Source organism: Protopterus annectens, chromosome 2.part1, assembly GCF_019279795.1.
Source record: "Protopterus annectens isolate FY-2018-M chromosome 2.part1, PAN1.0, whole genome shotgun sequence".
Lineage (NCBI taxonomy): Eukaryota > Metazoa > Chordata > Ceratodontiformes > Protopteridae > Protopterus > Protopterus annectens.
In genome coordinates, this window is record NC_056729.1 from 504,240,470 (window position 1) to 504,253,570 (window position 13,101).

Below are 13,101 nucleotides of genomic sequence, written 5' to 3' on the forward strand. Positions count from 1 at the left end.
ATCTCAACCTAGCCGGTATCATGCAGACTTGTTAATGTTTAGGTTTGCTATGCATCTCGGACTGCCCAAAGGTAGTAGTGTCTGGTTATTTCCTGGCATCTGCATGGACACATACATCCTGATCCCCAGCAATAAGCTAATAGAAAGGATCTCTGACTTTCTGCAGAAAAGTTCCTCTCAAATGATGTATTGAGAAAGAGCTTTTGCTTGAAAGCTTTGTGTTTTGTCTTATTAAAAACAAGCGTTGACACTGTATTCCTAGTTTTGTTCTTGTTTTGGTGCTTCTAGTTACCTAGGACTACTTTAGTTCCTATATGATATTTTTTCTTGTTCCTCTCAAATGAAACATAATTTTCAGTCCCATTAACCACATCTCTAAAAAGCTGCTAAACTCACTCCTTGCAACCCAGCCATTTTTCTAAGGGCCTGGGCTCATTGCTGAATGTGAGTTACAGATGCCCTACACAGACCGTCTCAAAAAACTCCAGCTTTACTCCGTCACATATCGCCTACTCAGAGGTGATCTCTGCCTAACATACAAAGCTATGTCAAACCCAGAGCTGTTGGACATGCTCCACTTAAAGAAATCCCAATCCCTCCGAGCTACACGCTCTAGGGACCTAAACCTTGTCACCACAATAAATAGAACATGCTGGAGAGATAGATTCCTGTCCCAGAGACTTCCCATACTCTGGAATAAACTACCTATCTATACCAAACAAAGCTCCTCATTAGCACTCTTCAAGAAAAATCTTGATGATTGGATGGGAAATAGGAATTTCACCCCGGGGGTCACTTCTGTGGCTCTGCTCGACAGTGGCACAGGAAAATAATATTCTTGGGTGGCAAAAGCCAGGGTACCTTTTTGGCTGGGCTTGTATAGGCCCCAGGGCCGATAGCCTAGTACCTACCTATGAACCTATGAACAGGCAATAAAGTCAGAAATGCCACCACTTTGCTACTAAGCTAGCCTGTGAGGACTCTCCATCATTATGAATTCTTTTTGGGGAAGATATGGTACTACTGAGCAAGTTACACATGCTTAACAAGTTACACACGCTTAACAAGTTACACACGCTTAACAAGTTACACATGCTTAACAGAACCATGCAAAATGCAGCTACCACTGCTATGCAACATAGCACATTAACATAAGTCAATCACCAATATGGTGGTCTGTATTACTTATATTAAGCTTGCAACAGTCCGTAATCTTGCTTGGCTAACACTGTTCAACGGCATGCATAAAGCTTAGTTAGATATAAAGATGAAGAAATGCCAAAAGATATAAAATAATTTCTATGTTTGCACAAGTGAGCATTTCACATTTTTATGTGCTACTACTGTTCACCATTACTCTCCTGGATGTCTTATTTTCCAAGACACACCATTTCTCTTAATGACTTTCTGGCCTATCTGATCTTAATTCTCATTCTGCCTTTCCTTCTATGAACTGCTCAGAGATAAGAACCATCATCTGTTTTGTTTCAATCTCCACGTGGTCTATTTGGTTTCATTCTCCGCTGCTACCATCCCGCCTATGAAACTGTGTGTGTCTGCACCTTATAGTCCTTCTTTTCAAAATTAAAGTCACTTATTTGGGACTCCTCAGACTTTAACAACAGTCACAGTACCACAGTTACTAGAAATCTTTATATAATTAAAAGATCAGAAACATATCCTGATCTCCCTCCCTTTGTAATCTCTAAAAGCATATACAGTATTTATCTGCTTCGATCTCTTCTTATTGGGCTCAACTGCAAGCTGAAATAACCACTGGTGCTTTATGGGTACTTCCCAAACTCTTCTTCTTTCGGCTTTTTCCCAGTTAGGGATTTCCACAGCGGATCACCTGTCCGCTCATGATTGGCAGTGGAGTTTTAGGGTGTCGAGTTGCCAGCCCGGCACCCAACCTTCCACAGAAGGCACACACACTCACACCTAGGGCCAATTTAGAGTGTCCAATCCACCTACAGCATGTCTTTAGGATGTGGGAGGAAACCGGAGCACCCGGAGGAAACCCATGTGACCACAGGGAGGACATGCAGACTCTGCACAGAAGGCACTCCAGCCGGGAATCGAACCGGAGAGCCTATTGCTGTGAGGTACTTCCCAAACTATTAAACACAATTCCTTTTTACCCAGAGTCACCAGAACAGAATTAAGTACAGAAGAAGCAACATCCTAGCTGCCTGCGCTTTGTATCACATTAAAGTTATTCCTTTCATGCAGTACAGCATCTTTCGGGCTTTGGGTGCCATCTTCACATACTGTCCAATATCATGCTCCTTTATCAGAAGCATCCTCAGATTATTTCTTTCTTAGAAAATGTCATAAGTAAAATGCTGCAACATGCAGCTAGGTGAACATGTTTGGTTTTCTGCATCATACATATCTTTAAATATAGAGGCAGTGAACCCCAACACTCACCACCGACAATGCCTCATGGACTTGTGATTATTTCCTTCCAGTTTATCTCAGCACTTACGGATGCATCTTCTACAAACAGGGACATTTTAATCCTGACCTCGTAATAATATTCACTGGCAAGAAAACTGAATCTTCTGTTATACAGCTGAATGCACTTCTGTAACATGAAACAGTTCTCTCACCACAGTCACCCTCCCTCACTTGTACTGTTTATCAGCTCTGTACCCACTGCCTTCTGGTTACCTACTCAGCTGCCTCATCATCCTTGCCTGTTGCACTGAATCAAAAATCTTAATATAACTACGCTTCTGAACAGCCTTGATATACATACAAATGCCATCATCTCAAACATAGCATAAAAACAATCACCCAGTAAACCAAGTGTCCCAAAGACTTAGTTATGGGACCTTTAACTAGAAGAACAGTGGATTCTTGAAGGGCCACTGCCATCTCTTTAAGGGAAGTCACAACCACCTTTTAAACAATAGAAGGCTGACTTATATTAGGGCTGCTTATTTATGCGTCAGTTCCTGTGAATGAAAAATGCGTGACAGTAGGTTACAACTCATTTTCACAAATGCTGAGTGGGGATGTAATGTTTACCATGAGACCTGTGCTGTTCCTTCAAGACATTCAGATACAGACCATCTGACTGGTACAGAAATGTGTCAAGATACTACCAGAAACAAACTCGGAGTGATTCTCCACAGGTTCATATTTAGGCTTGCGACCTGTCAGGATCTTAAGAAGCCCAGTCTTAGATTCCCATAGTGTTTTTTTTAGTGTTACAAATAATCCCAGGGATGGGCAAAACAAGGAAATGGGACATTTAATTGTTGCTCCTATCCATGAGGGACATGGGTATTAAACAAGGGTAATTTCCCATCCATTCATCCAAATTATGTATGAATAGAGCAAGAGAAGTACTTTTGCTTTATGTGGGGTTGAAGACAGTTCCACAGAAGAGGCATTACCTCTTTTACACATCTGATACCCCAACATGTTCTATTTATGTTGAAAAAGAGACTGTGATTCACTGGGCAGGTATTCATGCTTCCACTGGACTTGCAAATGTGCAATAAGTCTGATAGGACAGGGTCTGCTGAGGCTCTATATACAAGACAGACCTCTTTGTAGCCTGTGTCATATCGAGTAGAAGGACATGGCTTTCAGGCACTCTGTATAGTATTTGTGATTTGGCACCTTGATTAGTTTCAGTGAAAAACATTGTGGTTGCCACAGTCAGACAAGTGTTTGGTCAGGTGTATACTAAATGGGGCATTACATTCAAAGACTGGTCCGATGAGAGATGAGTACGGTAGAATTATTACATCTCTGGACCTGGTCACTATATCTTTAGATAGAAGCTGTGCAATGAAAAAAGACTTCCTTATGTTAGTGGATATGTGATAATCAAAGGACAGTTCATTGTCAACATAGGTTCCTTGAGCCCTGACTACAGGTTCAACTTTCAGGAGTGTGTTGTTAATGTGTTGGCTATAAAGGAAGTCATGTTTGCTGAAGGATACAATTATGCATTTCTTGGCATTTAGTTTTAGCCCACGGTTTTAGCACTAGCTATTGGTTTGGGAAAGGACCTCTTGAAGGATGTTAGTGTCCTCTGAGGAGTTGTTGATGATGCCAAGTTTATAGTCATCTGCAAACTTGGTTAACCCTTAACAACTGCTTTGACCTCAGAGAAGTAAATGCCAAAGAAGAGTGGCCTGAGAACTGAACACTGGGGTAGCACTGCTAGTGACAGGTCTTTTGAATGAGGTAGAACCACCTACTCTAGTTTCCTGGGTTCTATTTTTGAACCAATTTGCCATTCAATGATTTTGACAACAATCTGTTAAAACTATTTTTCACTTTCTGTTTCACTTACTTCACCCCAACAGCACTGTCATTGAACTTACCTTTTCTGTCTAACCAACCTCTTTTCTCCTTGTTATTTCATATCTCTTAGTTTCTGTAGTATATAAAGAATCTCTCACAGTCCCTGCTCTACAGAACCTTTGCTGGCCTATTCACACAGCTCTCCTACCTGTAGTTCAGTATATGTTATTCTCTGCGATCACCTCATTTGGAAGTCCAAATATCTTCTACAAGCATTTCTTGTTTTTGCTATTTTATTCTGATATATTCTTGCAAATGCAAGTTGTTCTTTTTGATCACATATTTTGTGCTCTAGCCTAAACATGCCCTGTCATAACTAGCATGTGCCCACACATCTAATGGGGACACTCAATAATGAGGCACTGGGTATTATGGCAACATGGCTTTTTAGCATGGTTCCTTATACTCCACACCCACATTCTTTAATATTTACTTTTTTTGGGTGGTGGGGGGGGGGGTCTTTCTGTGGTCACACTTCAATGCCATTTGCCACCTTCAACTTTCACAGTGCAAATAACTCCTCCCATGTTCCTGGTTTAGTGCATGCATGAGTGGGTTTCTACCTGAAGTCAGAGCTTATGATTCTATTGATGGCCTTTGGAAATGCTGGGTCACCAGTCATGGCATTCTGAAGAGGAGCCCCCCCCAAATTTTTTTTTCCCCGCTGTCAATTAAGTCCTCTTCCCAAAGCCCTGATGACCTACTCATTCCCTGGTAGGGTGACAGCTGACTCATTCATTCTCAGAATTGGGGTACCATGCTGACCAGGGCAAAAGCCCATAGGGACTTTTATTGTCTTTTGAGGTAAGAGTCAAGTTTCAAGAGTGTCATCATCATCTGGATGCACACCCAAATCCTGCCTAGCCCAGCCTCTTTCCATTGCAGCTTGTGACTTCTGCTATCACTAATAACTAGGGCAACACATGCCCATAAACGTATGTCTAGCCCTCCTGACCTAAGTGCAACATGGTTATCACAGCTCATTATGTTGCATGCAAGACATCAACACTGCTGGTGGATTCAGCAGGGCATGGAGCCAAACTACCCCGCCTGGTTCTTTCAGCATCCCATGCCACTAATCGAACATAAATAATCTGAGGAAAAGTCAGGGCTTTATCCCTCTACCTCATGGAGCAGGGCAACCCCCTGACATTTTTTGGTGCACACCTCAAAGGTGATAGGATAGGAACATCTTCAACAGCTACACACACACACACACACACACACACACACACACACACACACACACACACACACACACACACACACACACACACATATTTATACATGTCCGGAGGGACACACCTCCAAACTTTAAAGGATTTCCTGTTTGCCAACGACACCTGAACACACCTCCCAGGGGAAAATAAAGTTCTTTTTCTCCATGGCATTCTCTGAAGCAGCCAACTCTCTACCTGAATCTGTGCCACTGGCCTTGCAAGTGTAAATCTGATTGTTGGACTATTACATGGATTGTCACAATCCATATAAATATATATATATATATATATATATATATATATATATATATATATATACTTACTGCTCTCCTCCCTTGTGTTTGACTACATTTCCCATCAAAATCAGACACAAACACCTCCAAAGTGCAGTCATCACTACCCTTCTAGACTGTATCTCCCAGCCAGAAACAATGGGAATTGTGCCAAATATCCCCACACACATGGAACCACAACTCTCGATTTGTAATTATCCTCTCTGCCTTTTCTCTACAATGCAAATGATGTGAAAAATTGGAAAGAAATCTTCACTTACAGCAGACTCCATGAAATGGCAAACAGTGACAATAAACCCTGCTTCATGAAATGACGATAGATGGCAAATATGAATAATAAGTGCTTCCAAAACCACAGAATGTATAACAGTTCCTCACCCTTTTCAAAATATGTTCTTCAGTAATAAGACTAAATGGTTTAAATATTCTTAATCCATTTACTTACATTTCATACAAAGACAGCACTCTCTGCTTCTTATTTTGCCCACAAGTATAAATCAAGGGAATATAATACTTTCTCTTTCTGCAAAAACAACCTCAAAAACGGAAACATAAAGGGAATAGTATATTTTCCTTTTCTATGAAAGCAAACTCAAAAGTGTAAATATGACAGTTTGTCTGGACAGAGATTTCAACTGCTGATGTCTGAACACCACGCTGTACCCAAATTGTCAATTTGTTTCCCCTTGCTGCACATAGTAGGACCCTAAACCATTATCAGATGGCTTATTATAAAGGGGTTGAGGGCAGGCAAAGCCCTTATAATGCAGTCCAATGTGCCTAGAGAAGTGGATGCACAAAGATGTCTAGCAAGCAAACCCAAATTTTCCTGGTAGCTGATGTGGTCATGATGTACTGCTGTACCTTGAACGATGTCCACTACCTATGGAAAAAGCCTCTGGTGTAATTGATCATACCCTCACCTTCCCATGACAGTACAGCGAAGCCCTCTGTAAACACTGTCTCCCCCTCATCCTCTCCTCCAGGACCCCAGGCTGCTAACTGAACACTGAATCTAGGTAACTAGCATAACAGACAGAAGCCCACTCTCTGCACAAATGTATTAGCATACAAATATCCTGCTGTAGCAAAAATGTAGCTTTGCTTCACTACATCAGAGCAAATACAGTCTCAGCTGATCGCATTACTCACCTTTTGTGATGCTAAATACTCCATGCCACGAGCAACCTGATATGCACAGGACACTAAATCTTTGAATGTTAGATGTTCAGCTGGAATCTTGCTTGTATCAAAGGAATAATCCATACCAGGTGGACGACGTGCCCTCAGGTATTCTCTTAAGTTTCCTTTTGATGCAAATTCTACAAGAACGTAGAGTGGACCTATACATGTGAAACAATAAAAATTTAAGAATTTTTCCTATCAGAAAAAAAAAGTAAAAACATCATAATTCTCTCAGGTCTGTTTGATGACTGTACTGTTAACTTGATACATAAGAGCTGTTATAAGACAATCAGATGCCCTCCCAACTCCATTAAAATTATACCTTGCAAATTATCCAGAGTTAGGTGGTGTTTAGCTAATCAAACTCCATCACTACTGTTGTACTACACACAAAACTAGGATTACCCTCCAAATTTGGGAAAAATACAACTTTGTTAAGCACCTTTCTAATGTAAAAAAGGTGTTTAACAAAGATCTGTTAAGCACATTTCACTGCTGTAAAGCACTAGTGCATATGGTTGGCCAATGCCAGCTACAAAGAAAATCAGCAAGAAGATAAAAGAGCTTTAAAATCTGTACTACACCTACGTCACACAAAACTGTGGCAGAGTGAAGCATCTAATAGCTTTTAAAGCCATTCATTTGGAGATACTTCATTTCAGGCAGCACTACATGTGTTGCAGCTTTCAAAGCTGTAAAACGTGTTGCATTCTACACTTTTTCGTCCTATGCTTATCAGTACATTGAAACAAAATTCCATGTACTACACAGAGTTATGATTGAGTCTCTCTAATCAAAATTCATTTGTTACACGTTCTTGTCAAGGTTCACCTTCAGCACCCTCCCAACTCTCAAGGTGAATTTCTTAGTATACATGTTTCAAATTTATAATAACTTGGTGAGGATTGCAGACTCAGTCATAATCTTTTATGTGGAATATGATATGTTTTTCTGCTTCATTAGTCTAGCAGTTTCTGTGACACAAGTGACATAAATCATGGGTCCTAGAGAAATATACGCTTACAAAAAAAAAAAAAAAAGATACATCAACCCAGCATGCTCAGCCTGTTGCAATTCCTCCTTTAACCTGGGTATGATGCATCCCTGTGGTCTCATATAAACCAAGTTAAACTCCCCCTTCTAATGTGTGGGGAAATCTGCACCTTCACTGCATGCAGCTAAGACCCACTATCAAACATCCTTTTTTGGGGGTGGTCTGTTTTATTTCAGGACAACCTGTCAAGAGACTCATAGTCATGTCTCAGTTATCAACAATCCCACTCATCACATTAACACACATGTCAAGGCTCATTGAGTCATCACGGAAGGGGGGTCCTTATACTTACATCAGATCTAGCTATATAGGGATTAGGTTGTTCTCTTTTTTTCCATGCCATTGCAATCTCAGTGTTAACACATATCGAGTATTAAGAGGCAAGGGAGATGTCATTCTACACACTGGGGGAGGATGCAAGGAATTTATTTTATTTTTATCTCTTCAAACAAGATTTACTGAAATTCAACAAGGCAGGGAATTTAATAAATTGGAATAAGGAAACATCTATTGAGCAATATTTATTATACATGAAATAATTACAGCCAATTTTGCTGAGTTGAATTTAATAAAATAAATAAATCATTTCTCCTATATGAACCAGCATTTTTTGTTAGTGTACTGAGGGAAGCAACTAGCTTCCTTCATGTTAGGCTTTAAGCTGTACCTGAAAAATTACAAATACAAACAGCATTCTATTTAAAACTACATATTTTGAAAATAATGACTTTTGATTGTTAACTTTAGTAAAATTGTGTTAAAGATTTAGGCTTGAAGATCATTTGAGGCTGGAAAAGTGATTTATAGGAGACAAACGTCTCAACAAGACAGAAAGAATAGTCAACTCCATTTTCTCAGTTTTGAACATTAAGCCTTGGACCTAACATGTCTTCCTTGAAAGAAAACAAAATTAAGACTGAAATTCTTTTCTTACTCTTGATTTTTGTTTAGGCCACCATTGGAGTAAAAGGTTGGGAAAATGCTCTAAAATGCATCCCAGAGCATCTATAACCCTTTGGCACCCCCAGAAGCTAGATTAATTGAGTTATTTCCTAAACAGTTATTACTGTGCTGTCTTGGTCAGGAAAGGTGTATTGAAAGGATGCATGGAAAACTAAAGTTGAAAAGCAGCAGTGAATTTCTTTCCTTAATCATACATTCTGTTCAAGCTGTCACTGGATGAAAAGATTGTGTAAAAAGAAAAAAAAAATAAATGTATTCAATGCATACAGGTTCATAGGTTCATAGGTTGGTACTAGGCTATTGGCCCTAGGGCCTATACAAGCCTAGCCATAACAATTCCCTGGTTATTTCTTCTCAGAATATTTACTTCCCTGGTCCTCTCTCTAGCAGGGCGACTAATGTGATCCCATCCAATTGTCAAGGTTCCTTTTGAAGAGGGCCAAAGAGGTGCTCAGCTTGACATGTATGGGCAGTCTATTCCAGAGTATGGAGAGTCTCTGGGTCAGGAACCTATATATACAGAGAGTTATGATGTACTGAAAAAGCTGATGACTACTGCAAAATACAAGCTATGTGCATGGTGTGGGGAGCCCATGATGGGGGGAGGGGCAGAGAGGAGCACTGGAGGATATGTGTGTGTGTGTGTGTGTGTGTGTGTGTGTGTGTGTGTGTGTGTGTGTGTGTGTGGAGGGGGAGGAGCTGAAACAGTAGGCAGTGCCTAGGGTACCATTTCATCTATGCCCATCCCTGTACATAGAGTTATTATAATATATAAGTGTTGCAAGTAAATGGGAGTAGCTGTGAATGTCACATCGTGAGATGGGCCAACATAGTGTAGCACACAGGTCTGTTGTAATCCAACAGCATTGTAGCTACAGTTCAGTCTGTGTGTACTACTCCTAAAACTTTGAAGCATTAATTAAAAGGTTGCTTAGGAGGGGTGGCAGTGACAGGGAGATACTTAAGACTGAAAGTGCCCAGGTGCCCCCAACTTTGCTGGAGGACCTAAAACATGCTAACACACTGGCCTTGGTGCCATGATACAACCTGAAAACACTAAGCCCAGTCAGGAAGCACAGCATCAGAATGCTTGACCCTTGAACTGAAAATGCAGAGCTTACAGCTAGGTAACTCAAAACAGAAATGAAACAGAAACTGAAAAATGTGTGTGTGTGTGTGTGTGTGTGTGTGTGTGTGTGTGTGTGTGTGTGTGTGTGTGTGTGTGTATACAGAATCATTTCAAGCAGAGGTAGAAACTTCACCACCTAGTGGTCAGTATTACATGGAAGACTGCTCAACCTAGAAGGACAAATGTATGTGAGGTGTGCCTTGGAGTCACATACGATAATTAAATGGATAAGAAAAGATAAACAATTTTAGTTTACTCCATAGTACACCTCAGTGGAACAGAAACACTCATTATATCAGTTTGTTCCGGTTGAGACAAGTCTTGAGTACCGTGGATAAGAATCAAAAGAAATACGTAATGGGATAATAACCTTAATCTGGAAAACCATGTGGCACATTTATAAATAGTAAAAACTTAGAGGGCTCTCACAGTTAATAAATGCAAGTTACCTTTTTTCTAATTTTCATATATACAAAAAGGGTATCAAAACATCTACTTTCACTGTGGATTTGTGACAAAATGTACCAAAAGCAATTTGAACTTACTTTGCTACAAACATGGGGCAGTTCTACTTCAGTGCATCAAGCAAAGAGTAACGGAATTATTAGAGAGCCTGAAAACTGCCGCACCATTTTGGGCAAAACAGAAAAGCGCAGTAATATGAAGCATACCTCTCAAGTGTTCTGTTTATACTGTGATGTCCTTTATATTTTTTCTTTAAATACAAAAGATAATGTAGTTTTTAGAAATGCTACACCATTAATCCGAGTTGCACACACTGAAAGATCTTCTCCATGCCGCCTAGTTAGATGAAGTCATAAACACAGTTCTTATGCTTCCTTAATACACTATTAATGTTATGTATGCATTGCAACTAGTGAATGCTCTCCACTATGTATCTCTGCTTGGTGGTTCTATGTCAATAGTGTGCCAGGGAAACCTGACATGTCCATTCAGTCACTCTGCTTACTATGTTCTGACACAACCAATGGGCAGCTCGCTCAAAGCTGCTTTTTCCTTCCTTTCTAGTGAGGAGTCATCTATCAGCTACGTGCTGTGAAAGGTATCTATTTTAGAGATCATCAGTGCAGAGATAAATTCTTGAGCCCACAACATAGAAGTCATAAACATCAACAAATCAATAGTGCATCAGCTGTAACTTTTTACTCCTGTTTCTGCTGTCCCTTTGCTAATGCCCACCATCAGCCATGTACCAGTTCCCCTCCTCAGTCTTCAACACAAGGTAAAATGATGATAACAGATGTTCTTGTAAAGTACAATCCTAACAGTAGAGGAGGCTCTTTCCTTTTGGCCTACTCTTAATACCAATCTTTTCACATAGTATGTAAGTGTGCACATGCGTGGACACACACACATGTGCGCACGCATGCACAAATGTGCACATGCACACACACGTGCATGCACATACACACACGCACACACACGCACATGCACGCGCACATACACACACACACACACACACACACACACACACACACACACACACACACACACACACACACACACACACACACTACCTACTTTCTCCTATGAGATATAATTTAAGATGCTTATTCCCAACTCTCAACCCCGCTGACTCTGCCAGAATCCAGTCTCACTACTTGAACCCAAGTCTCCTGGGCCACACACAGGGCTCAATTCCTCTGCAATATGGGGCCACAGTTCACTTTCCATCTCTCGAAAATGAGGAACGGTACATCTCATAATGTGAAACACACGGCAAAAAGTGGAACACTTACCAACACCTTATTAATAACTTCAGCTACAGAGCTCACAAAGTTATTTTAAAGAATCAATAAGGTTCAGTTCTATTTACTATCAATATCAGTTAAAAACATCCTAACACTGAATATGTGAGAGACCTTTTCCATGTGGAACTTTAAGGAGCACAAACTTTTCAAGATCCAGAATAAAGAGCACTCCTTGTAACGAGGTACACCTTACAGGTATGTCAGGAACTGGTATCTGAACAGGTTGTAGTTGAGTTGCAAGTTACAGAGAAACTCTAGGTGGTATCAGTCTGAGACAGAGACAGACCACTATCTTTCTGTGTGCTTACTGTCTCTCACTGTCACAGCCATAGGAAGGATGGGGCAGACAGGGCTGCTGTTCTAGGCAACAGGTTGAAGAGGGCACCAATGACACAAATAAAATAGAATCTAATTTTATTTAAACTTTTTAACCCCCTCATCCCCTCTGAGCAAACATGAGGATATAGATGCCATCCCCACCATAACTAGCTCTTACCCAAGCACACCTCTCTCTCTTGCTCCAGCACAGAGACAGAGATAGAAGCAGAGTTGCTACATTACAATGTAAGGGTAGTGATCTCCACCTTATGTTATTCTTCCCATTAATAAAGGGTAGTGCAAGATACCAGAGTTACAGTTAAAATCATCCCCCACCAATCAGGTATCATAGAATAGGGTCTGTTAGTGCAAAACAGTACTCTCTTGCTAACAATCTATGCCCATTTTTTTGAATATTCAACAGTGCAATCTTAAATGATGGTATCCACAAGCACTTTAAAATGCTGTGCCTTGCTTTATGAGCCAGCTCCAATTCGATAGTGTGATGTTGCTAACAATGTGTCTGTGTGTTTTCTAACAGCATATGTTATTTACTATTTCTATAGAGTGCAATTCAAAATTTCACAGCGTCAGCCCAGAACCTTACCTCCACATCAAAGTACCAGAGAATTAGAATATTTCAGAATGGCGCTTATTACCAAACCACTGACCCTACCACCCAGGGAGGGGGGTGGGGCTGGGGACACAGGCCTGAAGGAGCCAGTATGTGGCACAAAACAGGTCTCTCACAGTAGGCAGCAAATTCGTTTGTTATATCTCATTTTCCTGTTCTTAATTGTTCTCCTGATTTGGCTGCCAGAGTTACTATTTTTACAACCAT

The 13,101-nt window shown here is 40.5% G+C and overlaps 1 protein-coding gene across 7 annotated transcripts in view; it reads right to left on the reverse strand.

Moving 5' to 3' along the window:
- The window catches only part of FGFR3 (fibroblast growth factor receptor 3), a 295,198-nt gene that overhangs the window by 34,456 nt on the left and 247,641 nt on the right, over positions 1-13,101 (reverse strand). For all 7 annotated transcript variants that reach the window (XM_044062303.1, XM_044062298.1, XM_044062297.1 and 4 more), the window contains one exon: positions 6,992-7,182. In XM_044062303.1, coding sequence (XP_043918238.1) covers positions 6,992-7,182 — 191 coding nt within the window. The remainder of the gene's footprint in view (positions 1-6,991; positions 7,183-13,101) is intronic.